The 26,866-nt window shown below is 63.0% G+C and overlaps 1 protein-coding gene across 1 annotated transcript in view; it reads left to right on the top strand.

Annotated features, from left to right (window-relative positions):
- Window positions 1-26,509, top strand: part of CEP170B (centrosomal protein 170B) — a 31,747-nt gene extending 5,238 nt beyond the window's left edge. Inside the window, exons 3-19 of the mRNA XM_050798359.1 lie at window positions 5,073-5,162; window positions 7,253-7,333; window positions 7,813-7,869; window positions 9,655-9,793; window positions 12,203-12,307; window positions 12,507-12,980; window positions 13,303-14,021; window positions 14,358-14,531; window positions 15,030-15,120; window positions 15,277-16,980; window positions 18,469-18,712; window positions 22,740-22,899; window positions 23,291-23,434; window positions 23,531-23,619; window positions 24,069-24,162; window positions 24,319-24,370; window positions 24,493-26,509. Of these exons, the coding sequence (XP_050654316.1) occupies window positions 5,073-5,162; window positions 7,253-7,333; window positions 7,813-7,869; window positions 9,655-9,793; window positions 12,203-12,307; window positions 12,507-12,980; window positions 13,303-14,021; window positions 14,358-14,531; window positions 15,030-15,120; window positions 15,277-16,980; window positions 18,469-18,712; window positions 22,740-22,899; window positions 23,291-23,434; window positions 23,531-23,619; window positions 24,069-24,162; window positions 24,319-24,370; window positions 24,493-24,740 (4,665 nt within the window). The 3' untranslated portion in view covers window positions 24,741-26,509. The remainder of the gene's footprint in view (window positions 1-5,072; window positions 5,163-7,252; window positions 7,334-7,812; window positions 7,870-9,654; window positions 9,794-12,202; window positions 12,308-12,506; window positions 12,981-13,302; window positions 14,022-14,357; window positions 14,532-15,029; window positions 15,121-15,276; window positions 16,981-18,468; window positions 18,713-22,739; window positions 22,900-23,290; window positions 23,435-23,530; window positions 23,620-24,068; window positions 24,163-24,318; window positions 24,371-24,492) is intronic.
- Window positions 26,510-26,866: the final 357 nt, after the last annotated feature.

Raw genomic sequence — 26,866 nt, 5'->3', positions numbered from 1 at the left:
GGCCTCCCAAAGTGCTGGGATTACAGGCTTTCAGTCATTTAAAAGTGTAAAGGTAATTCTTAGTTCTCAGGCCATCCAAAGACAGGCGGCAGGCTGTAGGCCATGCCCCACATACCCCACTGCCTCACAGGGGCCACTGCTGTATTTGGCGGGTTGCTACCATGGTCCACCTGCAGGGGTGGCATCAGTGATAGCTGCGCTGCTCTACCTGGGGTGGCCAGGAGGGCTTTTCAGAGGCGGTGGCACTTTGGAGCCTCTGGAAGAAGCCAGAGCCAGCCTGCAGGCAGGGGACTGGTGTGGGTGCTCTTCCTGCCCACCCCCTGCACCACGCCTGCTCTGCCTGCTTCTCCCTGGGGTGGAGGAAAGGTGCTGGGGCAGGGTGCTCAGGGTGAGTTTGGGGTCCGATTCCAAGTTTCTGCACCTCTCAGTGGAGCCCTGGGCAGGTCGGGAGCGTTGGGGGCTTCCCAGCTCTCCTCCGTGGCCGCCCCTGGCCTGGGTGGGGCATGAGGTGGGTGGCCCTTGCTGTTATGGGTGGTGTGGCCATTGTAAGATATCTCCATGGGGAAACTGAGGCTTAGGGAGGCCTTGCAGGTGTGGCGAGTGTGGGAAGGCTGTCTGCCTCCCGGTGTCCCTGCAGCGGCCTCCAACCTGCCCACCTCTGCCCCCTGCCGGCCCTGTTACCCCTCACTCCCTGTGCAGCTGCGCTAGAGGCTTCTCACCCCCGCCCTATAGCCCCATGTCCGGCCCCTTGGCCCCTCTGTTGCCCCCCACCTCAGGATGTTTGCACCTGCCGCCCCTCCCTGCAGCAACTTCCTTGGCACCTGCGTCAGGACCCCGCCCTCTCAGCTCATGCTCAGGGGCCTCAGCGGCCCTTTCTGAATGCTGCTGCTTCTGCGAGGCTCTGTCCACTTCTGCTCAGACGTCCACCCCCTGCCTGGAGCCTGCCCTGTCCTCAGCTTCCAGCCTCCTACTGGATATGGCTCCTGCTGCACTGGGGCCTCTCAGAGGCATCCCAAGCTCGGTGGCTGAACCAAACCTGTCACCCTCCGTCCCTTCCACCTGGGTCTCTGCCAGGGTCCCCTTCCCTCCATCCAGTGCCACCACCACCTCAAGCACAGACAGGAATGCAGGCCTCCACCAGACCCAACCTCTCCCCACACCTGCCCTGGCTCTCCGGACCTGGCTCACACCCACCTTCCTGCCCTGGAACCTCCACACCCTGTCCCAGCTCCCCCTCCGCAGTCCTTGCTTTCAGCACCACATCTTTCCACTGGGCAGGGTGCCAAGCAGAGACCCTGCCCCCCCTTGGTGTCCACTGCAGGGGGGCCAGCAAGGTGTCCAGGGTCCAGTCCTGTGTAAAGAAGGTGGTGCTGGGAACTGAGCGGTCAGCAGACACCTGCCTATGTTGTACTGGGGCTAGGGGGATGGGACGTGGAGGGGAGACAAACAGAGTGGCGGCCCCGAGGCCTGGGCTTTCACTAGGCAAGAGGGACGGTAGCTTGAACCGCAGCGGGCAGACTGGTGGGGGAGTCGTGTTCCGGGCAGAGCTGCCACCCACATGCTGTCCCATGGACTACGCTTTCCAGGGCCCTGCCTTTGCTCCTCACAGCGTCCTTGTGCCCAGTGCAAGCCTAGCACAGAGCTGGTTCCCAGCGAACAGACGTTAAATGATGCAGGAACGTGGACCCAGGCAGGACTTCCTGCTGTGGCTATCGCTCCTGTGGTGGCCCAGGCTGTGGTACAGGGTGTGCAGTGTGTGTGTGCATGTGTAAGTGTACATGTGCGTGTCTGTAGGTACACACATCTGTGTGTGTGTGTTCTGTGCGTGTGTGTGCTGCATGTCTGTGGGGAGGTGTCCTCTGTGAGCGTGTGTGACAGCCGGGATTTGCACTCTTGCATGCTGACCCAGAGACCACAGCCTAAGCAGGCCCTGGCCGTCTGTGCCCAGCACATCCAGCCAGTTTGCTGTGGGTGCCTGTGGCTGCCAATGGGAAACGCGGGTGAGCTGGCAAGAGGGTGTGCCCAGAGCCCTGGCTGCTGCCACTGCCACTCAGCACAGCTTGGCCAGGCTGTTGCCACAGAGGGCGTCAGACGTGAGCTTTGGAAACATCTTTATTTTAAAGTGAGTGCACGTTATTAGACACTTTCCCCAAAATCCATGTGTTTGGGGCGTCTTCCAGCCACGTCCCACATCTGTGTTTGCCTGGCTGTTTCTGCACCGAGTTCCTTCCACAGGCCCCGGTTTCTGTTGTTTTAAGTCTTGAGCCCTGGGCCGGGGGTCACTTCTCATGGGTGGCTGCAGGCTTGGCCAAGTGAGGGGCTGCTTCTGGCTGAAGAGGGGAGTTTCTGGAAGGGGGTTCCCCATGTGTCTCCAGCGCTTCCTGCAGTCTGGGGAGGGGCTTGGCAGGAGCGGGTCTGGTGAGAAAGCCCTGGCTGTGGGGGGAGGCTCAGCCCTGGGAGCGGGCAGGGCAGCTGGGCTGTGGGTGTTAACAGGACCCTGTGCTGCGTCAAAGGAGCCAGAAGCTGGTGTGAGGCTGGGTGGGGTGGGGAAGGTTGGTGCAGGGAGGGGAGGGGACCTGGACTGAAGGTGAGGCCTGGGCAAGGATGTGATATGCCCAGAGCTGGCGGAGTCATCTGCCTGAAGCCTGACTGTGGCCTGGGTGGGGTAAGGAAGGTTTGGAGAGGCCTTGGGGCCTGCAGGAAAAGGGGACTGTGGAGAAGGAGGCTGACTGAGGGCTGCCAAGAGGAAGACCTGCGTTGCTGGCGCCTGTGGTAGAGAGGGGCTTAGTGGTGAGCCCCCAAGGGAAGGCCCGGGGCAGGTGGGGCTCAGAGGGCCTGGAAGGTGTCCAGCAGGAGGCCTCGAGGCCCAGGGGGTCTGAGGCTAGGGGAGCAGCGGGGAGGTGTCCAGGCTGGAAACCCCTCCAGGGGGTCACTCCTCAGCAGAGATGACATCCAAGTCACCCACCCCCAGCCACCTCAGCCCCTTCCAGAGGGGACAGGGGCAGTAGCTCCCTCCTTTATGCCCCTTCTGGACCCCGTCCCCTCGGGAGGTCTCAAGATGCCAGGGAGGGGCTGAGCCCAGCCCCAGGCCTCAGTGCTTCCTTTCTCCAAGACAGCAGCAGCTCCCTCTGGCACCGTGGAGCCCATGTGTTGGGCGGGCTGAGGTGAGGCTGCTGCCCTGTGCACAGGACAGGGTTCAGGAGGAGGTGAGCCCGAACCCCCTGAGGGAGATCCAGGCTTCTAGCTTCCAGGCTGCACTCTCAGGCAGGAATCCTGGGCCTGGCCGTCAGGGCTGCCGACGGGGCAGTTAGTGGCCTGAGGTGTCTCCAGCCATCCTGGAGTTGGGGAGGGGCTCTCAGGACGGGCATCTTGGAGGAGGCGAGTGCTGGGGATCGCCTGTGTCTGGAGGCCTCGGTGACAGGTGGGAAGCCCAATGGAGGAGGTGATGTCTGGCCTCACCCCCCCGGCCAGGATCCTCCCCCATCCCCTCTGGCAGAGACTGCTGCTGGGGTGGCCAGGAGCCATGCAGCTGTGGGTGCCACCTTCGGAGGAGGAATTTGAACAGGGTGGACCTGGAGGTGGGTGGTGGCTGTCAAGGTCAGACCCACTCTACCAGAGACCTGTGGCTTTGGCTGGCAGGTGAGCTGGCACCAGGAGCCCCACCAGGATCCGCCTTCCCAGGGAGGGCATGTGGGGCAGGTGGAGCTGCTCACCTGGTTCCCGGGAAAGCATGGGCCATGTCCAGGCAGGCAGCTCAGGGATGGCTGCACCCAGGACCCTACTCTCCCCTTTAAACCCCCCTGGCATCCCTGCCCACTTCCTGGGGGGACCCAGGGTCCTGACAGGAGGTGTGGGCCCCGTCTACCCCACTCGCCACCCTCTACTGCAGTCCCCCGCTCAGTCCTCCTCCACTGCAGTATGTCCCTAGTCCTCCACTGCAGTCCTCCCCCTGGTCCTCCACTGCCATCCCCCCCAACCCCACCCCCGGTCCTCCACTGCAGTCACCGTCCCTGGTCCTCCACTGCAGTCTTCCCCTGGTCCTCCACTGCAGTCCCCCCCAACCCCTCCGCACCCGGTCCTCCACTGCAGTCCCCCCCAACTCCTCCGCACCCGGTCCTCCACTGTAGTCCTCCCCTGGTCCTCCACTGCAGTCCTCCACCAGTCCTCCACTGCAGTCCCCCCCAACCCATCCACACCCGGTCCACCACTGCAGTCCCCCCAACCCCTCCGCACCCGGTCCTCCACTGCAGTGCCACCACCGTGGCTTGAGCCAGGCACCCAGGGCTTCTGAGTGCCCATTTTTACTCCTGGGTGGCAGTGGCACTAGCGTGAGGCTGGCTCTCAGGGCTGCTGGCCACCACCAGCCCCACCCTGCTGCAGCTTCCCTGCCCTGGCGCCTCTGCGGAGGCCACAGTCAAGCTGGGCCATCAGAGCCCGTGCCCCCAGGTAGCCCCTGCTGTGCGATCTCCTCTCTGAGTGAGGAAGGAGGCCCTGCCCTGAGGGCTTCTAGCCCTTGCTGGGGGAGGCCCCACACCAGTGTTTCAGGACAGTGCCCAGTGGTGGGGCAGTGATGGCCAGCTGCCAGGGTGGCCTGAACATGGCAGACTGAGAGTGACCAGCCTGAGGGGTGGGAGCACCAAGGGTGTGGACACTGGCTGAGAGTTGTGTGTGTCCCTGTGGGGCTGGGCTAGGAGTGGGGGAGGGCTCCCTGAGACAACCCCCCTCACTGCCAGCCTGGCTGCTGCCACCTGACCTTGGGAGGGAACAGTATGTGCCAGATGACCAGAGGGCTCCCACCACTCCCACGGCCCAACGGGGAGCAGCACTGGGGAGGGCGGTCATTGGGGGAGGCCTGGGGTGGCAGCAGAGGGTGGGGACATGGCCCTGGCATCTTGGTGAATCATGCTCTGGAGACGGGGTGGGCACACCTCTGTGGTCGGAGGCCTGGGGGCCACTGCTGGTGTTGTGCTGGGGGCAGGGGTTGGGGCAGGGGATGGGACAGGGGTGCCTCTGCCTCTTGGGTGTCACCTCCTTGCCTGGAGCACCTGAGGGCCGACTGTGTGTCTCCCCAGTCCCGCAGTGTGGACAAGCAGCATGCCGTCATCAACTACGACCAGGACAGGGACGAGCACTGGGTGAAGGACCTGGGAAGCCTCAATGGGGTGAGTGAGAGGCCCTGGCCTGGCCTTTTAACAGCCCTACCCTTCAGCCCTAGCCCCTCCCTCTCAGCTCTGGCTCCTCCCCCAGTCATGGCCCCTCCCTCTCAGTCCTGACCCCTCCCTCTCAGCTCTGGCTCCTCCCCCAGCCCTGGCCCGTCTCTCTCAGCCCTGTCCCCTCTCTGCCTGCTCTGGCCCCTCCCCCAGCCCTGGCCCTTCCCTCTCAGCCCTGGCCCCTCCCCCAGCCCTGGCTCCTCCCTCTCAGCCCTGGCCCCTCCTCCAGCCCTGGCCCCTCTCCAAAATCTGGCCCCTCTCCCAGATCGGGCCCCACCCCCACCTGCAGAGGCCCCCAGGCCTCCCCAGAAGTTTCCCCCTGGCGGGGACTCAGGCCCCCCAAGGGTCAGGCTGCTCTCACAGGGAGAGTGGGCCCTGCAGATGGGGAGGGAAGCACTGGGCTGGGAAATGGGGCCCCTGAGATGGAAGGAGCTATGCTTGGGTACCCAGTCTGGGTATAGGTGGGGCCATGTGATCCTTTCTTCTGTAAGTTGGGGGTGGCAGGGGCAGGAAGGTAACCAGGAGGGAACCCCTGGCTGCAAGAGCAGGGTGGGGGTCAGGTGAAAGGAATGGGATATGGGGTAGAAGTAGGCAGGAAGGATGGAGGCCCCTCTCTGTGGGGCGTGTATCTGTCCCCAAGGTCACTGTCTGGATGTCTGTCTGTTGCTGAGCTTGGCGGACTCCAACGTGTCCTGGGAGGTTTTTTTTTTACTGCGCTCTGCAGTCCTGAGCTGGGGGCCCCTAGCAGCCCCTCAGCAGCCCCTCAAGGAGCTCCGGCCAGGGGGTCTCAGGCTGCTGCGGTCTGTCCTGAGCTCCCTCCTCCCGCAGCATGCCTGTCTGATGAAGTGGCTGTCCCTGAATGACTGCCCAGCAGTGGCCACTCCTCTGCCTGTGTGGGCTGCGTCACCTGCATGGGCTTTGAGAGGGTCCCCGGGGCTGTTGGCCCGGGTTGCATGGCACCGGCCTGGTCCGTGCTCCTGGACCCTGCATGGCTGGCTACCTCTGAGGCCTGTGATGCCCACAGACCTGCCTCCCACCTGCTTGTGGGACTGGCGCATCGACACCCCTGCCAGCAGGCAGCCTGGAGGGGGGCGTCAGACCCTTGGCTAAGGGGCACCACAGGGCAGGCCTGCCTCTTCCGTTCCCAAGGGCATTATAGGGCCAAGGTGGGAGCTGGGGCCAGGGCGAGGCTGTGTGGGAGGAAGCATCTCTTGGAGTCCACTTCACAAAGATGCTCAAAGACTTCCGTTCTGGAGGGTTCCATCACGGTCCCTGCAGTGGTGGGTGGGCCCCAGTGCCTGGGTGCCCTGGCTGGTGGCTGTGGAATTTATGGTGGAGAGGGGCTTAGTGGTGAGCCCTCCAGGAAAGGCCCGGGGCAGGTGGGGCTCAGAGGGCCTGGAAAGTGTCCAGCAGGAGGCATCGAGGCCCAGGGGGTCTGAGGCTAGGGGAGCAGCGGGGAGGTGTCCAGGCTGGAAACCCCTCCAGGGGGTCACTCCTCAGCAGAGATGACATCCAAGTCACCCGCCCCCAGCCACCTCAGCCCCTTCCAGAGGGGACAGGGGCAGTAGCTCCCTCCTTTATGCCCCTTCTGGACCCCGTCCCCTCGGGAGGTCTCATGTTGCCAGGGAGGGGCTGAGCCCGGCCCCAGGCCTCAGTGCTTCCTTTCTTCAAGACAGCAGCAGCTCCCTCTGGCACCGTGGAGCCCATGTGTTGGGTGGGCTGGGGTGGGGCTGCTGCCCTGTGCACAGGACAGGGTTCAGGAGGAGGTGAGCCCGAACCCCCTGAGGGAGATCCAGGCTTCTAGCTTCCAGGCTGCACTCTCAGGCAGGAATCCTGGGGCCTGGCCGTCAGGGCTGCCGACGGGGCCGTTAGTGGCCTGAGGTGTCTCCAGCAGCCATCCTAGAGTTGGGGAAGGGGTTTCAGGATGGGCTTCTGCACAGGCCATCACTCACCGTGGGTGCCAGAGCGTTGGTGCCCCCACGGCCCTGCCCACAGCCACCCACCTACTCCGCCCCACCACCCTGCCACCTGTTTTCCTGCAGACATTTGTGAATGACATGCGCATCCCGGACCAGAAGTACGTCACGCTGAAGCTCAATGACGTCATCCGCTTCGGCTACGATATCCTGCCCCTGAGTGCCCCTCCTCCTGGGCTTCTCCTCAGTCCCCAGGGCCATGGTCGCTCTGTTACTCCAGAAGCAGGGCTGTCACCGCTCGGGCCGCTGGGTTACAGAGCATGGAGGATGACCCTAGGGCTGGGCTCCCCCTGCTGACGGGGCACCCCAGGGAATACTAGTCCCTGCAGCCCGGCCCCCCGTGGCCACCCTGGCCACCAGCACCTGCTGCTTGCTCACCCACCCAGCCTGAGGTCATGTGGGGTCTGGGGAACTGGTGACCACTCCCTGGGGCCCCGAGTCCTGGCCCGACCTTGGGACTGTCTGAGCAAATGGGTGGGCATGGCTGTGTCTCCCCGGAAAGAAAGAGGCCCCTCCTCTGCCTGCCTCGATGGGCCCTTGAGCTGGCACACCTGTTGCTGGGCGTGGACTTCCGCGCTGGGCTCCTGGCTCTTCTGCTGCGTGTTCGCCTTAACATGTGTTCACATTCCAACATGTATGTGCTGGAGCGTGTGCAGCACCGAGTCCCGGAGGAGGCGCTCAAGGTTAGTGCTGGCCGAGCCTGGGGGACTCAGCCACGAGGGCTCAGCCCCCCATCCTCCCTACCCTGCTCCCACTGCCATCTCCCCAGCAAACACTCCCCAGGCCTTTGGGGCACCCCGTTCAGGCTGTGGGTGCCATGAGTCAGGCCAGCCTGTCCTGCCCTGCCAGATGGCCCAGTCTGGCAGGTGGGAAGGTAGTCATTACCCCCAGCCTGCTGCAGTGACAGATGGCGGGGGCACTGGGATGCAGGCGCCACTGTTGTGGATGCAGCAGGATCAGGGCTCTGGGAGGGGCCTGGGAGGATTCGGGCTGCATGGTCAGCCTGCTGCAGCTCCTGGGCTTTGTGAGCTGCGGCGTTGGGTGCCGGCGGGTTTAGCTCTGGCTCACAGAACAAACGGCTCATCGGGTGAGCTGGGTGGCCAGAGCCCAGGAAGCTGCTGGGATCACCCTGCAGGAGAGTACAGGGGGGCTGAGGCGGGGGCCAGGAGCCTCCCTGGGAGCAGAGGGCCCCGTTCAGAGAGCCAGGAGGGTATAGAGCCCCTGAGCCCCCCAGCATCTTTTCAGGAGTGTCTCTCAGATTAAGGAGCTTTGGGGTCTCATAAGGGGCTTTAGATTCTCTGACGTTACAGTTATTTGGAGTCTTTGAAGCTGAAGGGATTAAGAGTCTCTATACAGTGTTTAGGGTCTCTGAGGCTGGGGAAATTTGGTCTCTCTGTGAGTGAGATATTTAGGGCTCCTTAGGCTCGGGGGATTTGAGGATCTACGTCTTAGAGGATTTGGCGTTCCTCTGGGTGAAGGGATTTGAGGTCTCTGAAGCTGAGGAGGTGCTTTGGGGTCTCATGCCCAGGGGATTAAGTGCCCTCCAGTTTAGCGGATTTGAGTCCTTCAAGGTGGCAGGATTTGGGGTCACTTCAGGCTGAGAGGATTTATTGCTTCTCAGGGTGAGGGGATCTGAGGTCTCCCAGGCTGAAATCTGAAGGTCTTAGGCTGAGGGTTTGTAAGGGTTTTACGCTGCATGACCAAGGCCCCCCGAGTTCCTGTCAGTCTCTCCAATCTCCTCCCGCGCAGCCCACCCTGGCCAGGCGCCCTGTCGGAGCCCCTTGGGAGGTAAAAGCTGCCCACAGCATATTGATGAGACCGCCATCGGGGGGTGGCCAGAGGCAGGAAGGAAGGGTGCTGGAGGCTGATGGTGGCAGCCTTCAAGGGTGGGCATCCTTGAGTGCCCTTTCCCCCGTGTGCTGGGGACACACACGGCCAGGGCCCCTGTGGGGGCACGAGGGTCCTAGGTGGAAGGGGCGTCTCCTCGCCCTCACTTGTTCGTGTGGGAGTTATGGAGCACAGATTCAGGGCTGGGCTCAGAGCACCCCAGGAGCCCTGTGGGGCCAGGGCGCTTAGCCCACTCCTTGGATGATCTCTGAGCAGTATGGGGTCCCCCAGCCTGCAAGGGGCAGGGCCTAAGGGAGCCAGGTTCTGTCTGATGGCACAAGCGGCCCTGCTGCCCACCCGACGGCCCCCACTCTGATGACTGCGGCCTGCTCTGCCCTGCCCCACCCAAGCAAGCCCCTGCTTCCCCTGGAAGCTGCCCCTCCCCAGGCTTGAGCTGGACCCGAGCTGTGTGACCTGGGCAGGCTGAGGCTCTGTCTGCTCTTTTAGGGAGCGTTAGGGAGAGCTTGTGACATGCAAAGTCATAGCTGGGCCCTGTGGATGGAGAGGAGAGGCTGGGTCCACCCCAGTGGGGTCCTCCTGAGGCTGGGCCCAGTACCTCACCCCGCCTGGCCTGCCCACAGCACGAGAAGTACACCAGCCAGCTGCAGGTGAGTGTGAAGGGCTTGGCACCCAAGAGGAGCGAGGCGCTGCCGGAACACACACCGTACTGCGAGGCCTCGAACCCCAGGCCAGAGAAGGGGGACCGGAGACCAGGAACAGGTAGGCCCAGGCAGTGTGGAGCAATTTTACGCGCACACAGGGCTACTGCCAGGCCCTCTGCCCTGCACCTGCCTCCCTGCCCTCCTCACCCCTGTGCATGCATATGCCGTGCACACCCATACCCTTGTCCATTGCACACACATACCCCTGTACACACACACCCCTCACCCATTGTGCACACCTACCCTTGCACACCCACATTCCTTACGCGTTGCACACACCTATCTGTGCATGCCTGCACCGCTCACCCCGTACACACCTACCCATGCACGCCTGCACCCCTCTTTGTTATACACACCCTACTCATGCACACCCACACCACTCACCCCTGTGCACACCTACCCATACATGCCCATACCCCTCACTGCTGTACACAGCTACCCATGCACGCCCACACTGCTCACCCCTGTGCACTCACACCCCCACCCCTGTATACACATCTACCCGTGCACACCCACATCCCTCACCTCTCACCCCACACACACAGCTACCCATGCACGCCCACACTGCTCACCCCTGTGCACTCACACCCCCACCCCTGTATACACATCTACCCGTGCACACCCACATCCCTCACCTCTCACCCCACACACACAGCTGCCCATGCACGCCCACACTGCTCACCTCTGTGCACACCTACCTGTGCATGCCTGCACCCCTTGGGCCCACAGTTCTTGTGGGGTTGGTGGACCACCAGCTGGGCACCCTGTGTCCCTCGTGGTGACAGGCGGGGGATGGGGGGGTGCGGCTATGCTCCCTAATATCAGGCATTTGGACTCGATTCTGCGGACCGAGCCAGCAGGGCTCAGGGGTTGGTGGTTTCTGACGAGACCTGATATGTGCCTTCGGCAGTCGGTGCAGCGGGTGGGCAGAAGTCTGGGAGGAAGGCAGCTGCACGAGGGTCCGGGTCTGCATTGGTCCAGTGGGCACAAGGGGAGGGGAAGGAGCTGAGAGTGAGAAAGTGCCTGGTCATGTGTGGAGGGGTCGGGGTGGGGGATCCAAGCCTGAGGCCCCAGTGTATGACTTGAGTTCTGGTTAGACAGGGGTGTATCTGGGCGCCCTTTCTCCTGCTCCCACCTTGGTCCAGGAAGGGTCACCCTGCCACCCCCAGCTTTGGCCCCACGTCTGCCGTGTTCCGCCGTCAGCCCACACATCTGTGTTGTACAGCCGCAGCTGCCGGCGTCTGGTTGGGACGCAGGCCTGCCCAGAATGGAAGACCGCTGGGGACTGGGAAGCTTTCCAGAAAGCCATCTGAGCTCCCTGGGGCACCTGTCGGTTTCCAGGCTGTGAAACACACGCAGCTGGTGACGGCGGTGCGGAGCCGTCCGGGAGGTTGTGACAGGTGCAGCCAGCTGGGCAGCCTGGCTCCTTGGCTCCGTTAGAGCGAGGGCAGCACATTTTGGGGACCAAGGAGGGGTTCAGGGCCGGCAGCAGAGGGGAGACTGCCTGGTAGCAGATGCCCCTGCCTCAGCAGCCCCTGGGCGTGACCCTGGGTCAAGGGTGAGTTCCCAGGGAGGGATAAGGCATGTGTGACACCTCTCAGGGGCCCTGCATCCCCAGCGCAGTGTGCCCATGGTTCCTGACAGGTGACCGGCCTCCAACTCTCTGTCCACCCAGCAGTGTAAGCAGCTGGTGGCCATGATGCAGAGGCCCCCTGGGCTCCAGCAAGTATAGAAAGAGCTTGAGTGGAGGGCCCAGGAAGGAGACTGTGGGCATGAGGGCCAGCGCCCTGACCTGAGGGCACTGGACGCTGCTTCTGTTCACTGCTGCCATCGGGAAGGGCTGGGCTGCCAGCTTCGCAGAGGGAGTCAGAAGTCAGATTCCATCTGAAATACACAATTTCACTCTGGTTGTTAAGACAAACAAACTAAAACGCCACAGGGACCATGTAGACTGCAGTGGCTGCCCACTCCCAGGGCCACCCATTTGTGGCCTGAACTATTTACCAAGCCTTGGAGGTGGCTGGACCCAGGTGTGGGCTCCCCCTGGCCTCCTGTCCTCTCTGTTCAATGGGCTCTGGGGTCGAAGGCTAGGGCATGGTTGCAGGATGGTGTTGGAGGGGGCGCCCACCATGCCCCAGGGGATGAGCCTTTGAGCACACGGAGGGGAGGAAGGAGGGGCCAGGCAGGGAGGAGGGGCCAGGCAGGGAGGAGGGGCCAGGCAGGCAGGGAGCCTTTAAGCACTTGTGGGGGAGGGTGGGGCCAGGCAGGGAGGGGCCAGTGAGCCACCTCTGAACTCTAGGTAGTCAACATTCCCCACAGACGTAGGGCCCTGGGCTGCCACAAGGCCAAGCTGGGAGGCGATGCCGGGGCCTGCCCCAGAGTCCAGCCTATCCTGGGGTGCCAGTTCTCTGCTTTTCACACTAGGGGCCCCAGCAACACAGGGTCTGAACTCTTGCTCCCTCCACAGAGGCAGCCTCTTACCGCACGCCCCTGTACGGGCAGCCCTCCTGGTGGGGTGAGGACGATGGTAGCACGCTGCCTGACGCCCAGCGCCAGGGAGAGCCCTACCCAGGTTGGTCCTGGGGCCAGGCTGGTGAGACCCTGAGGGCTCCCAGAGGGTGGTGTGTGAAGGGGATGGCCTGGGTTTGAGCCCACTCCAGGGGACATGGGGCCTCTCTCCCCCTCTTGGGTGGAGTTGATGGTCCTGGCTGAGGAGGGTGGTAGCAGGTGGCTGCCCCGAGGCCGGGTCTGAAGACATCTTCCCACACCAGAGCGTCCCAAGGGGCCGGTGCAGCAGGACGGGGAGCTCCACGGCTTCCGTGCCCCCGCTGAGCCTCAGGGCTGCTCGTTCCGGCGGGAGCCCAGCTACTTCGAGATTCCCACGAAGGAGACCCCACAGCCGTCGCAGCCCCCTGACGTGTCGGCGCACGAGATGCCCACGAAGGATGCAGAGGCAGGTGGGGTCGGAGCGGCCCCTGTGGTGCAGAGCCACGCGTCCTTCACCATCGAGTTTGATGACTGCAGCCCCGGCAAGATGAAGATCAAGGACCATATCACCAAGTTTTCCCTGCGCCAGCGGCGGCCCCCGGGCAAGGAGGCCACACCTGGCGAGATGGTGTCAGCTGAGACCAAGGTGGCCGACTGGCTGGTGCAGAATGACCCGAGCCTGCTGCACCGGGTTGGTCCTGGGGACGACCGCCACAGCACCAAGAGCGACCTGCCTGTCCACACCCGCACTCTGAAGGGTGAGTGCCCAGCTGGCGGCCGTGCCAGTCCCGGGACAGGCAGGGGACCAGGCGTTGGCTGGGTCTGCACCGTTGCCATGCAGAGGGGCCCATTCAGCTGGGTTGACTTCCCGTTTTTCAATTAATTGCCCAAGAGCCACCTGCCTGATCAGGGGTCCGGTCCTGTGTCTTCCCGTTGTACTTCTCTGCCCTGTGTGGGGGCGCCCTGAGGGCTAGGGTGCTCTGTCAACTCAGCTCAGGCGTGGGGTGATGAGGCTGTCTGAAATCCACAGCTGTTTCCTTTCTCTTGGGCTGACAAGGTGGGGTCCCCTGTCCCCCCCAGGCCACAAGCACGAGGATGGCACACAGAGTGACTCAGAGGACCCCCTGGCCAAGGCGGCCTCAGCCACCGGGGTGCCCTTGGAGGCCAGTGGGGAGCAGGTGCGGCTGCAGAGGCAGATCAAGCGGGACCCCCAGGAGCTACTACATAACCAGCAGGCCTTTGTCATCGAGTTCTTCGACGAGGACACGCCCCGAAAGAAGCGGTCCCAATCCTTCACGCACACCCCGTCTGGGGACCCCAAGGCCGACAAGCGCCGTGGCCCGACACCGGCCGATAGGGACCGCCCCAGTGTCCCAGCCCCAGTCCAGGCGGGGGGCCGCAGCTCGGGGCCACAGAGGGCCGGCTCGCTGAAGCGGGAGAAGACAGAGGAACGGCTGGGCAGCCCCTCGCCTGCCTCCCGAACCCCTGCCCGCCCCTTCGGAAGCGTGGGGCGCCGTTCCCGCCTGGCCCAGGACTTCATGGCCCAGTGTCTGCGGGAGAGCTCCCCGGCCGCCAGGCCCAGCCCCGAGAAGGTTCCTCCCGTGCTGCCCGCTCCCCTGACACCCCGTGGGACCAGCCCTGTGGGCCCCCCGACCCCACCGCCCGCCCCTACCGACCCCCAACTGACCAAGGCACGGAAACAGGAGGAGGACGACAGCCTCAGTGACGCAGGGACATACACCATCGAGACCGAGGCACAGGACACGGAAGTGGAGGAGGCCCGAAAGATGATCGACCAGGTGCGGCCCGGCGGCGAATGAGAGCCCTCATGGGGACCAGGGTGGAGGTGGGTGGACGTTGTCCTGCTCCAACCCAGCCCTGGCTCCTGCCTCTGGCCCAGCTGGGCAGGAGGGAGCCTGGGGTGCTGCCCACAGCCCTGCCCTCACCTTCCCAGGGCTGGGTCTATATCCCATCCGCATGTCCCGCTGATAGCCAGGCTGTGTGTCCTGGCCACCAGCCACTCTGGCCAACCAGGTCCCTGCTCTCCCCATGGCTTGGGGGTGGCCGGTGTCAGTGGAGGGTTGGGAAGTGGGCTTCTCTGGCCCTCAGTGCCTGGGACCATTTCCTCTTGGCAGGTCTTTGGGGTGTTGGAGTCCCCTGAACTCTCCAGGGCATCTTCGGCCACCTTTCGCCCAGTCATCAGAGGGGACAGAGATGAGTCTGGTGATGGGGGTGTGGCCCAGCGGATGGCGCTCCTGCAGGAGTTTGCCTCCCGGCCACTGGGTGCGGCTCCCCAGGCGGAGCACCAGGTACAAGCACAGATGGCCACCCCAAGGAGGGGCTGGGCAGGGAGAGGGCAGCGTCCAAGCCGGGCCTGGGGACAGTAGACCCCTCATGGGGCGAGACTGGACTTTCCTCTGGGGGCACGCTCACCTGGAGGGTGAACGGGGGCTTCCACGAGGAGGGATCGGGGCCAGGTGTCAGATCCAGTGTTGATTTGAGGTCCTGGGCAAAACGGGCTCCGAGGTCAGGACAGGGCCACGGCTGCTCTGCCAACCTGGAACTGAGTTCTGTGGGGCTGCCTGGGCTGGGCCGGCAGGGGTCACGTTGGAGCAAGTCCAGGCGAGGCAACTGGGACCCCTGGCTGCCTTTGCGGGGGCATGTGCTCACTCAAGCGGCAGGCCCAGGGTGGCGTGCATGCGTGGGGCTGGTGGTGGCTGCTCTGGATGCCCCTCCTGTTCCCTGGCACCCCCTGCTCCTCACCGTTGGGCTTGCACGTGGAAACACTCCCACCCTCCTCTCCACAGGGCCTCCCGGTGCCGGGCTCCCCTGGGGGTCAGAAGTGGGTGTCCCGCTGGGCCAGCCTGGCTGACAGCTACTCAGACCCGGGCCTCACAGGTAAGTGGCTCCAGTGCTGCAGGGGAGTCAGGGGCCAGGCCGGGGGGCTCAGGCCACTGACCACGGACACAGGCTGCCTCTTCCTGTGCATGGAGGCTGTGCATGGAGGGCCTGCAGACCAGCAGCCCTGTAAGCAGCTGCCTTTGTGCTCCACAGAGGATGGCCTGGAACGTAGAGGCGGGGAGCCGGAGGGGTCCCTGCCTGTGCGCATGCGGCGACGGCTCCCTCAGCTGCCCAGTGAGAGGGCCGACAGCCCTGCGGGCCCGGAGAGCAGCAGGAGGAGTGGGCCTGGGCCACCGGAGCTGGGCAGTGAGCAGCCCGGCCGCCTCTTCGGCCAGGAGGAGTTGGACCCTGACAGCCTCAGCGATGCCAGTGGTTCGGACGGGGGCCGAGGCCCTGAGCCAGGGGTGGAGCCACGGGACAGCAGACGCAGGAGCCCCCAGGAGGGGCCCACATGGAGCAGGGGTCGGTGCTCACCAAGGGCCCCCGGGGAGTCAACTCCCACCTCTTTCTTCATTGGGGACCAGGATGGGGATGCTGTGTTACCTAGGAAACCACTTACGGCTCCAGGGGATGGGGAGGGCTTAGGGCAGGCAGCCCAGCCCAGCCCCCCAGCACGGGATGGCATCTATGTCAGTGCCAATGGGAGAATGGTCATCCAGCTACGGCCTGGACGGTCCCCAGAACCCGATGGCCCTGCCCCACCCTTCCTCCGGCAAGAGAGCTTCACTAAGGAGCCAGCCAGTGGTCCCCCAGCGCCCAGCAAGCCCCCCAACATCTCCAGCCACCCACTTCTACAGGACCTGGCTGCTACCAGGGCCGCACGCATGGACTTCCACTCCCAGGACACCCACCTGATCTTGAAGGAGACAGAGACGGCCCTGGCGGCCCTGGAGGCCCGACTCCTCTCCAATTCTGTGGACGCCGAGTGTGAGGGGGGCAGTACTCCAAGGCCGCCGGAGGACGCCATGTCTGGGGACTCGGACGTGGACACTGCCAGCACAGTCAGCCTGCGCAGTGGCAAGAGCGGACCCAGCCCCACAACCCCGCAGCCCCTGCGGGCACAGAAGGAGATGTCGCCATCCCCGCCAACTGCACAGGACCCAGGAGGCACCGCCCTGAGCAGTGCCCGTGAGCAGCCCTCAGAGAGACAGCGTCACCCACTTGGCCCGACGGACATGGGCCGTGGAGAGCCAGTACGGCGCTCAGCCATAAGGCGTGGCCACAGGCCCCGGGGGTCCCTGGACTGGCCCAGTGAGGAGCGTAGCCCTGTCCTCGCCCACCCACCCAGCTCAGAGGTGATGGCCTCCAACCATGAAACCCCTGAGGCCACCGGGGCAGGACGGCTCGGGTCTCGCCGGAAACCAGCAGCCCCACCGCCATCCCCTGCTTCCCGGGAGGAGCAGAGCCGCAGCTCAGCCAGCTCCCAGAAGGGGCCGCAGGCCTTGACCCGCTCCAACAGCCTGTCCACCCCTCGCCCCACACGGGCCTCCCGGCTGAGGCGGGCCCGGCTGGGGGACGCTTCAGACACTGAGGCCGCGGATGGTGAGCGGGGATCCCTGGGCAACCCTGAGCCTGTGGGCCGGCCAGCTGCTGAGCAGGCCAAGAAGCTGTCGCGCTTGGACATCCTGGCCATGCCCCGGAAGCGGGCCGGCTCCTTCACAGGGACTAGTGACCCCGAGGCAGCCCCTGCCCGCACCAGCTTCTCTGGCCGCAGTGTGGAGTTGTGCTGTGCCAGCCGCAAGCCCACCATGGCCGAAGCACGGGCTGTCGCCAGGAAGGCTGCCACCACAGCCACCAGCACGGGTCCCCGCCAGCCCTTCAGCAGAGCCCGCTCGGGCAGCGCTCGATACACCTCCAGTGAGTGCCAGGGCAGGTGGGAGGCCAGGGCCAAGGCAGAGCTGCCAGTAGGTCTGCAGCATCCTGGATGCCAGCTGAGTGTTGGCTGTGGGCCCCTGGTCCTGGCATGAGAGGAGCCTTTGTTCCCAAAGCTGGGGTAGATGTGTTGCTGGACTCACGTACACACACACATGTGCATGGCTGAGGGCAGGGCCCGTAGTGCCCTGATGTGGGTTGAACACCCTAACCATCTCTGGCGTGGTGGGGGCCTTCCATCCCCCAGGGTGGGTCTTCTGGCTCAGGCCCCTGGTGCCTTACGGTCCCCACGCCATCTGCCCATGGACCTGGGGCCCTAGGCCTGGGGAGGGCACTCCCGTGGATCTCTGCCGCAGTACTGTGGCTCAGTGAAGGGTGCCAGGTACACCTGTGCCCCCTGCTGGTAGCTGCTCTAACACCTTTCTGAGTCCGCAGGCCCCATGGCCAGGGAGGGAGGGAGGGCTGTGAGCAGAGCCCTGCCCCCCAGATGTCCATGGGCACAGCAAGCAGGGATGGTCCTCTGTGGCCACCAGAGCTGGCCTCCTACCTGGGGTGGCCAGACATCCGCGTCTGCAGAGCGGGGCCCACCCCGCCCGCCGAGGGAGCTGAGCTGTCCTGCGAGTGGATTGGTTTGAGGCCAAGGTGTTGCTGCTACTGCCTTCTGCCCTGTGCTCCCACCTACCCACCCATGATCCCAGTGGAGCCTCTTCCCCAACTCCCAGGGTCCTCCCATGGCCCCGCCCCAACTGCTGGCTGCACTGGGCAGGCCCTGCGCGTGGCTGGAGGCTGAGGCAGGGTTCGCTGGAGGAAGGGGTGGGCTGGGGCCGAGGGTCACCGCTGCTTTGTGGAGCCTGCCATCCCTACCCCACGTGGTGCACTGGTAATGTTTGATCCAAGCATACGGCTGGCCGTCATCCCCACCTATGGTGCAGGTGCACAGCTGCTGCCGGGCTCTCAGAGCAGGGCTGGTGAGGAGGCTAGGACTCCGCCCAGCAGGGGCGGAACCTGAAGCACTGGGCCTGACAAACTGAAGCAGGCAGCAGGGAGGGGCTGCAGTGGCCTTGCTCGGGCTCTGACTGGTCCTTGCCTGTCTGTCTGGTCCAGCCTGGGCCGCAGCAAGTCCTGGTAGGGAGGTTTACTCTGTTTTGGCATCTGCCAGGCACTGCTTTCCCACCACCTGTAAGGGGGTTTCCCACCTAATCAGGTGCAGACTGCTCCCGGGTCGCAGCCACTGGCCTGGGAGCACCAGGCTGCCTTCCCCGCATGTGCCCCTGGGCTGGTGGGGGCCTTGTGGCCCCTGGAGCTCAGCAGCTGTTGATGTTTCAATGAAGGGCTACTGGGTTGGGGCACCAGCCTTGACGCTCCCCAGCCCTGCAGCACTAAGCCCTCGCCCACAGGGACCCTGGGACTGCCACAGGGTGCTGAGTGCTGCTTTGTTCTGTTCTTGCTTCTGAAACCAATTCACTCACCAAGACACGCGGCGCCGGCAGCAGGGCTCGGATTACACGTCCACCTCTGAGGAGGAGTACGGCTCCCGCCACGGCTCCCCCAAACACACACGCTCCCACACCTCAACAGCCACTCAGACCCCGAGGGCTGGAAGCTCCAGTCGGGCTCGTTCCCGGGTCCCTGGTCCCCGGGACACGGACGATGATGAGGAGGAACCTGACCCTTATGGTTTCATCGTGCAGACGGCAGAGATTGCGGAGATCGCCAGGTGAGCAACCCATTCAGAGTATATCCCCTGGGTCAATCCACTGAGTGCTGGTGCCTTTTCTCGAGTGAGAGCACCCTGAGGGCAGGGACCAGGCTGGGAGCTCCATTCTTGAGTGGATAGATGGTACGGCAGATGGCTGGCTAGCTGGATGGATGGATGGATGGATGGATAGGCGGGTGGGTGGGTGAGTGGGTAGATGGATGGATGGGCAGGTGGATGGATGAATGGGCGGGTGGGTGGGTAGATGGATAGGTTGCTGGATGGCTGGGTGGGTAGGTGGGTGGATGGATGGATAGGATGGTGGGTGGGTGGGTAGATGGATAGATTTCTGTGTGGGTAGATGGCTGGGTGGGTAAGTGGTTGGATGGAGGATGGATGGATGGACAGGTTGATAGCTGCATGGATGAATAAGTGGATGAATGAATGGATGGGTGGAGGTTGGATGGATGGATGGAAGGATGGATGGAAAGGTTGGTGGGTGGCTGGGTGGGTTAATGGATAGGTAGATGGGTGGGTAGATGAATAGGTGGATAGATGGATGGATGGGAGAGGTTGGTGGGTGGGTGGGTGGATGGGTAGGTAGATAGATGGGTGGGTAGATGAATAGGTGGATGGATAGGAGAGGTTGGGGGGTGGATGGATGGATGGGTCGATGGGTGGGTTGATAAATAGGTGGATGGACAGGAGAGGTTGGTGGGTGGGTGGGTGGATGGGTAGGTAGATAGATGGGTGGGTAGATGAATAGGTGAATGGATAGGAGAGGTTGGGGGGTGGATGGATGGATGGGTCGATGGGTGGGTTGATAAATAGGTGGATGGATGGGAGAGGTTGGTGGGTGGATAGATGGAAGGATGAATGGATAGGAGGGTGGGTGGGTGGATGGATGGATGGGCGGGTGGGTGGGTAGATGGATAGGTTGCTGGGTGGGTGGATGGGTGGTTGGATGGGTGGGTAGGTGGGTAGGTAGATGGATGGATGGATGAATGAGTGAGTGGGTGGATGGATGAGTGAGTGGGTGGATGGATGGATGAGTGAGTGGGTGGATGGATGAGTGAGTGGGTGGATGGATGAGTGAGTGGATGGATGGATGAGTGAGTGGGTGGATGGATGGATGAATGAGTAGGTGGGTGGATGGATGGATGGATGAGTGAGTGGGTGGGTGGATGGATGGATGAGTGGGTGGATGGATGGATGAGTGAGTGGGTGGATGGATGGATGAGTGAGTGGGTGGATGGATGGATGAGTGAGTGGATGGATGGATGGGTGGTGGATGAGTGAGTGGGTGGATGGATGGATAGATGAGTGAGTGGGTGGGTAGGTGGGTGAGTGGATGGATAGATGGAAGGATGGATGAGTGGGTGGATTGACAGATGTATGGATGAGTGGGTAGGTGGATGTATGGATGAGTGGATGGATGGATGGATGAGTGAGTGGGTGGATGGATGGATGAGTGGATGGATGGATGGGTGGTGGATGAGTGAGTGGGTGGATGGATGGATAGATGAGTGAGTGGGTGGATAGGTGGGTGAGTGGATGGATAGATGGATGGATGGATGAGTGGGTGGATTGACGGATGGATGAGTGGGTAGGTGGATGGATGGATGGATGAGTGAGTGAGTGGATGGATGGATGGATGAGTGGGTGGATGGATGGATGAGTGAGTGGATGGATAGGTAGACGGATGAGTCAGTGGGTGGATAGATGGATGAGTGAGTGGATAGATGGGTGGATGGATGAGTGAGTGAGTGGATGGATGGATAGATGAGTGAGTGGGTGGGTAGGTGGGTGGGTGGATGGATGGGTGGGTGCATGGATAAGTGAGTGGGTGGATGGATGGATGGATGAGTGGGTGGATGGATGGATGAGTGGGTGGATGGATAGGTGGACGGATGAGTGAGTGGGTGGATGGATGGATGAGTGCATGGATGGGTGGACGGATGAGTGAGTGGGTGGATGGATGAATAGATGAGTGAGTGGGTGGGTGGATGGATAGATGGATAGTTGGATAAGTGGGTGGATTGACGGATGTATGGATGAGTGAGTGGGTAGGTGGATGGATGGATGGATGGATGGATGAGTGAGTGGGTGGATGGATGGATGAGTGAGTGGGTGGATGGATGGATGAGTGAGTGGATGGATGGATGGATGAGTAGATGGATGGGTGGATGGATGAGTGAGTGGGTGGATGGATGGATGGATGGATGAGTGGGTAGATGGATGAATGGATGAGTGGGTGGGTAGATGCAGATCTTCCCAGGAGGTGGAGGGCCTCCTCAATGGTTTTTATTAGAAATGAACTTCTTCATGTGGTCATTCAGTAACAGGGCCCTCTCCAGGCCAGGCACTGGGGAGGATGGGGTAGGGAGTTGGGTGGGAGTGAGAGTGGTCTTTGCCAAGCAGTGGTCAGTACTGCAAAGGCAGGCCCTGAAAGGCTGTGGGGCAGGCAGGGGAGGTCCCAGGACCAGGGGGATGGCAAGTGTTTGTTGTGGAGGATGCTGAGCTTGAAGCCCATGAGGCACCTGGAAGGAGGTGGCCAGGAGCAGGCAGCCCTTAGAGAGTGGCCCACACTGGGTTGGAGGCGCAGGCACTTGAGGCTGTGAGCAGCATGAAGTTGGTGGGGAGGACCTGGGGGGCTTGGAAGGATGGGGACTGGGGACAGGGCTCTTGGGATGCTTGAGGTGTTGATAGGAGTGTAGGGAAGAAGGCTGCCAACAGCTGAGGAAGTGGGCATAGGGTTGGGGCTCTGGACAGAGACACTGCACCTGGGTGAGAAGGGGGTTTCCAGGCCTGAGAGCAGAAGGGGACATGGGGGGCCCATGTGAGTTTCTGGAGTTCTCTGCCTTCCACAGTGGGTGAGCTGGAGCATGCGATGTGCCAGGGGCAGGAGGCCAGAGAGTGCTGGGCAGGGGCCCGAGGGCCAGGGGCACGTGCCAGTTGGTGTCACCCGGAGGTGTAGGGATGGCTTCCATGTTTTGTTTTGATGTGGAAGGGTGGACCCAGTCCTGAGTGAGGCCAGGGCAGCCAGTGGACTGCGCAAGGCCATCTGGGCAGAGGGCGCTGGGGCTGTTTCTCTGGTCGTGCCAGCATCTGGCAAGGGGAGGGGGAGGGTCCTCAGGGTGGTCTGTTCCTTGGGTGACTGCCAGTGTGGGGGCCAAGGAGGCTTGGGGTAGGGCCTGTCCCCATGAGGATGGGTGGTTGACAGTGACAGGGACCCCGGGTCCCCAAGGCCTGGGCTGAAGGCCTAAGTGGGGCAGGACTTGCTGGTGGCCCAGGTGCTTAAGGGGCCGGCAGGAGAGGAGACAAGGCTGTGTGCTCCAGCAGAGGGCAGGGAGCTGCTCAGGCCCCCGCAGGCCCCTGTCCTCGCTGGGAAATGTCTGTTACCTCGGCAGGGTGGAGGCCTGTGCCCCCTCGGCACATCCTAGGGGGACTGAGCTGGCAAGGCTTGAGCAGGGGGCTAGGCTGAGCTGCCACTGGCCTCACTGACCTGCAAGGGGTCCCCTGCCTCTCTGGATCTGCCTGCCCCACCCTCTGCCCAGCCCCTACCCTCAGTGTGAGGAGTGCCAGGCTCTAGTTGCTGTGACCTCAGCCCACTCCCTTCCTTGCCTCAGTTTCTCTGCCTGCAGAGCTGGACGCCCGTGACACCCACACGTTCTATGGCTGAGTCCCATCCATCCCATTTGGGCCCCGCAGCTGTGATGCTGGCCCTGGGGGACCAGAGAGGGAGGAGGTGTGGCCTGCCCCAGAACCAGCAGGGGTCTCTGTGCACCCTTCTTTTCAGGTTCCATCCCAGCCCCTCACCATCCCTCCTTGTGGCTGAGGGGAGTTGGGCCTCCCTGTAGGGCCATGGCCAGTGCCTGTGTAACCAGTGGCTAGGCCAGTGTTTGGGGCCAGGCTGGGGAGCACCTCCCCCAGGCCCCACCTCTGGCCGGCAGCTGCCTGGGAGCTGGGAGGGACTTTGAGGCCTGTCTGGCCCCTGCTGCCCCGACTTCCTCTGTGCAGAACCTGCCGTCTTTCCTGCCGGCTGCAGGCTGAGCCAGACGCTGGTGAAGGACGTGGCCATCCTAGCCCGGGAGATCCATGATGTGGCTGGGGACGGTGACACACTGGGCTCCTCGGGGCCTGCCCACAGCGCCTCCCTCAGCACCATGCCCAGCACCCCCGCCTCGACCATCTCTGCCCGGGAGGAGGTGAGCCCCAGGCTTTCTGAGGCCCCTGTGCCAGAGCCACCCTCGAGGAAGGTCAGTCCAGGTCCCCACAGCCCTTTGCATGCCTCGGCTGAGGCCCTGCTGCGCATGCCCCCTTGGTGAGCTGGAGCGTGTCCCCCTGGGTCAGCGCCCCAAACGGCCACCGGAGAGCTCAAGGTCTGGGGAGCTCGTGGCGCTTGAGTCAGGCTTGACTGTGCCGTCATCCCCAGCCCAGCTGCCTTCATGGCGGAGCAGGGACACAGGAGGGACCCTGCACAGATGGAAGGTGGGTGTGCTGTGTCCACCTGCTGGGCCGGAGCAGGGAGGTGCAGCTGGCCACAGCCTGGCAGGAGCCTCTGCCCGGGGCCCACGGTGCCGGCCCTCCCTTTTGCAGCTGGTGCAGCGCATCCCTGAGGCCAGCCTCAACTTCCAGAAGGTGCCTCCTGGCTCACTGAACTCTCGGGACTTTGACCAGAACATGAATGACAGCTGTGAGGACGCCCTGGCCAACAAGACACGGCCTCGGAACCGAGAGGAGGCATGGTGCCCACTGCCGCCACGGAGCTGGGTGTCGGGGGGAGCAAGGGCAGGGCTCCTCGAGGGCAGGGGCCATGCTGATGCCGGGCTCTTGTAGGTGATCTTTGATAACCTGATGCTGAACCCGGTGTCCCAGCTGTCGCAGGCCATCCGTGAGAACACGGAGCACCTTGCCGAGAAGATGAAGTGAGTCAGCTTCCCGGCTGAGGTGGATGCCCGGACACCAACAGAGCTGCATGAGCTGAGACTCAGGCCTGGCTGAATCCCTCAAGGGCAGTGGTTTTATGGGTACACTCGTGTGCACCCGTGCAGCCAGCCCTCCTGTGTGCACGTGTATGCGGCTCCCAGCAGGCAGACCCTGAACTCAGAGGAGCCAGCGCCTCCAGGGTGGCCCTTCCGCCCCTTCCCTCCTAGCCCTCATCCTGGGCCCAGCCCTCCCCACCGCCCAGTGTTAGACACACAGATGGGAATTTGGTGCCCGTTAGCCCAGGTCATGCATCAGGCCTCAGTTTTCCCCTTAGGCCCAGGTGGGCTGGGATGAACTTCACCATAGCAGAGGAGGTCTGGAGAATTGTGCCTCAGCTCTGTCATCCCTGTCCTTGTCCCCCCATTTCTGCCTCCCCTGCCTCGGACAGGATCCTCTTTCAGAACACAGGGAGAGCCTGGGAGGACCTGGAAGCCAGGATCAACGCTGAGAACGAGGTGCCCATCCTGAAGACATCTAACAAGGTGAGCGCCGGGGCCCGGTGCCCCTGGGCCCGCCCCCAGCCAGCCTCACTTTGTCCGGCTGGCCCTAAACCTTGTCCCAGCTCCTGTACCCAGAGCCCCGGGGCGGGGCTGTGGCCTCAGAAGTTGACTCCACCTCCCTTCCTGCCATGTTTCCAGGAAATCAGCTCCATCCTGAAGGAACTGAGGCGGGTGCAGAAGCAGCTGGAAGGTGAGTGTGGCCCAAGCCCAGGACAGTGAGGGAGGCTGGCAGGGCCTTGTGGGGAACCCTGACTCACAGGGTGGCAGCAGGTGAACTGGATCCGCAGCCTGACCCTCCCTCCCCACCTCCAGTTATCAATGCCATCGTGGACCCCAGTGGGAGCCTGGACCTGCTCACAGGAAACAGGAGCTTGGCCAGCTCTGCACAGCCGGGGCTGGGGAAGGGCCGTGTGGCTGCCCAGAGCCCACCCTCGCCCGCCTCAGCTGAGGCCCTGCTGCCGGCCCTGCCGCTGAGGAGTTTCCCACAGCGGGTCAGCTGTGGGCCTCCCAGCCTCCCGGACCCCACCTTCCTCCCTGATGCCGAGAGGTTCCTGATCTAGGCCCCGGACCTGGCCAGGCTGGCTTCCCTGTGCGTGTGCGTCTCTGCCTCCCGTCCGCCGCACGCCCGCCTGCCTGGCCGCAGGTGGTTCTCCCTGAAGACCCCCACATGTGCCATATCCCCGTGGGCGGGTGCCTCCCACGCCCTTGCTCCCTCGTCAGCTCCCAGCCAGCACCCTACTCACCCTGTCCAGCCCTGTGGCCACCCTCACCCCCGCCCCACCCCCTACAGGTCTCTGGCCCAGCTCCTGGCCAGGCTGCTGCCAAGGTCAAGCCCTCAAGGGCATTACCCCACCTCCTCTTCATCACTGTTATTTTTGTCTTTAGCTTTAAAGGAAAGAGTTGTTGGTGCCATTGCAGGTGCCCCCTCCAGGCCTGACTGGCTCCACCTGCCATACCCCTTTGTACTGGCCTGTGGCCATGCAGAGGAAGAGAGGTCGACTGTGGGGTCATTTGGTGCCAGACATGGAGCTGGGGCAGGCTCACCTGTCCTGGGACTATCTAAGATGGCAGGGCACTTGCCCTGGTGGCTCCCACCTGGCCCCAGGCCTTTTATAGGCAGGAGCCCCACTGCTTCCAGCCTTTGGTGCCAACACAGTTGCCAAACCAATTGAGCTTGGGGCTGTCCCGTGGAGCCCTCCTGGGTGTGGACCAGGGGCTGGTTGAGAGCTGAGCCATGCACACAGGTACAGATACCCCCCCACTCCCATGCACTCGGCTAGTCCAGGCGCCTCCATGCTGCACCATGAGGACTGTGGGGCATGTCCCTGTGAGGGGCTATGGGCCTCTGTACTTGGGCTTCCAAGGGCCTGGGCACAGCCGGGTGCGTGGCAGCCCTTCAGGCGGGGGTGAGTGCACAACCAAAGTGACTGGAAGCCGGGTTTCCGGAAGCTCACAGCTTGGCCTGCACTACACGCCCTCCCCTTTGGTTTCATGCCATCAGGCCTCAAGTGGGCATGGGGGCAGGGACGGGCCCAGGAACTGTTGTTTTCTCAGGATTCTTTCAGCTGGGAACATGGCAGGTGAGCAGAGCTTGGCCTCTCTGCCGTGGCCCCTGCTGGGGCAGCCCGTGTTGCCAGTGCCTCTAAGCCAAAGAGCCCATTGGCCGTGGTTGGTGGGGATGGACGTGGGGGGTGTCCCACCTGGACCAGACTGGCGTAGGTGAGCTCCATACCCCACCTGGCATTGGTACGAGAGTCGGACCTGGACAGGGCCAGCTGCTGGGGGAGCGGCGCTGGGGGCTGGAGGCTGGAAGTGGGTGGTTTGTGTCCCCTGTTTACTTTTAGCTGATCTGGGGTTGGGTGTACGGGTTCTGTGCCTCTGAGCCCTGCGGCCCACCTGATGTTTACGTGTGGGGGGGGCGGGGGGGCAGGTGTCTCCCCCTGGTCCCCGCCCCAAGAGCCTGCTGTCTATATGGAGGAGGTGCTAGTCCGGCCCACCGGGCTGCTGCCCACCCCTGCATGCCTCAGTTGCCCACCCCGCCTGCCCCTGGACATGAAGTGGTCACTCTTCTTCCACGGCTCCTTCCCACCCCTCAGCAGTGGCAGTGCAATGTTTTGAATTCACAAGTTCCTGCTCCTCCCCATGCTGAGCTCCTTTGTTCCTCCGCCTCCAGCCTTTGCCTGGGAATGGTCCTTGTTTGCCAGGCTTCTCGGAGGGTTCACTGTACATTCGTTCTCAGGTGGTCTTGTGGCTGTCTTTCGGAAAATGGTTATTTTATATGATTTGTCATGGAATTTGTTCTAATAAATCATTCTTCTATCACATGGCAGCACGCTGGAGCCTGTCACCTTGGCCTTGCTTCTCTATCCATGGTGTTTGGGATGGGTGGGGCCCTGCATGTAGGACAGACCAGGGGAGGCTGCAATTCAGAGATGCTGCCACCAGGGGGCGGCCTGGGCTAGAAAGCAGCATTTCCAGATGTTGACTCCTAAGAAACAGAAGAACTAATTTATGAAAACTCTTCAGTGAGACAGCATCCAAGAGCACTGTTTTTTTGTTTTGTTTTGAGATGGAGTCTCACTGTCTCCCAGGCTAGAGTGCAGTGGCGCGATCTCGGCTCACCACAAGCTCCGCTTCCCGGGTCCACGCTGTTCTCCTGCCTCAGCTTCCTGAGTAGCTGGGACTA

This window comes from Macaca thibetana, chromosome 7 (genome assembly GCF_024542745.1).
Source record: "Macaca thibetana thibetana isolate TM-01 chromosome 7, ASM2454274v1, whole genome shotgun sequence".
Lineage (NCBI taxonomy): Eukaryota > Metazoa > Chordata > Mammalia > Primates > Cercopithecidae > Macaca > Macaca thibetana.
This window is presented reverse-complemented; position numbering and strand designations above follow the sequence as displayed.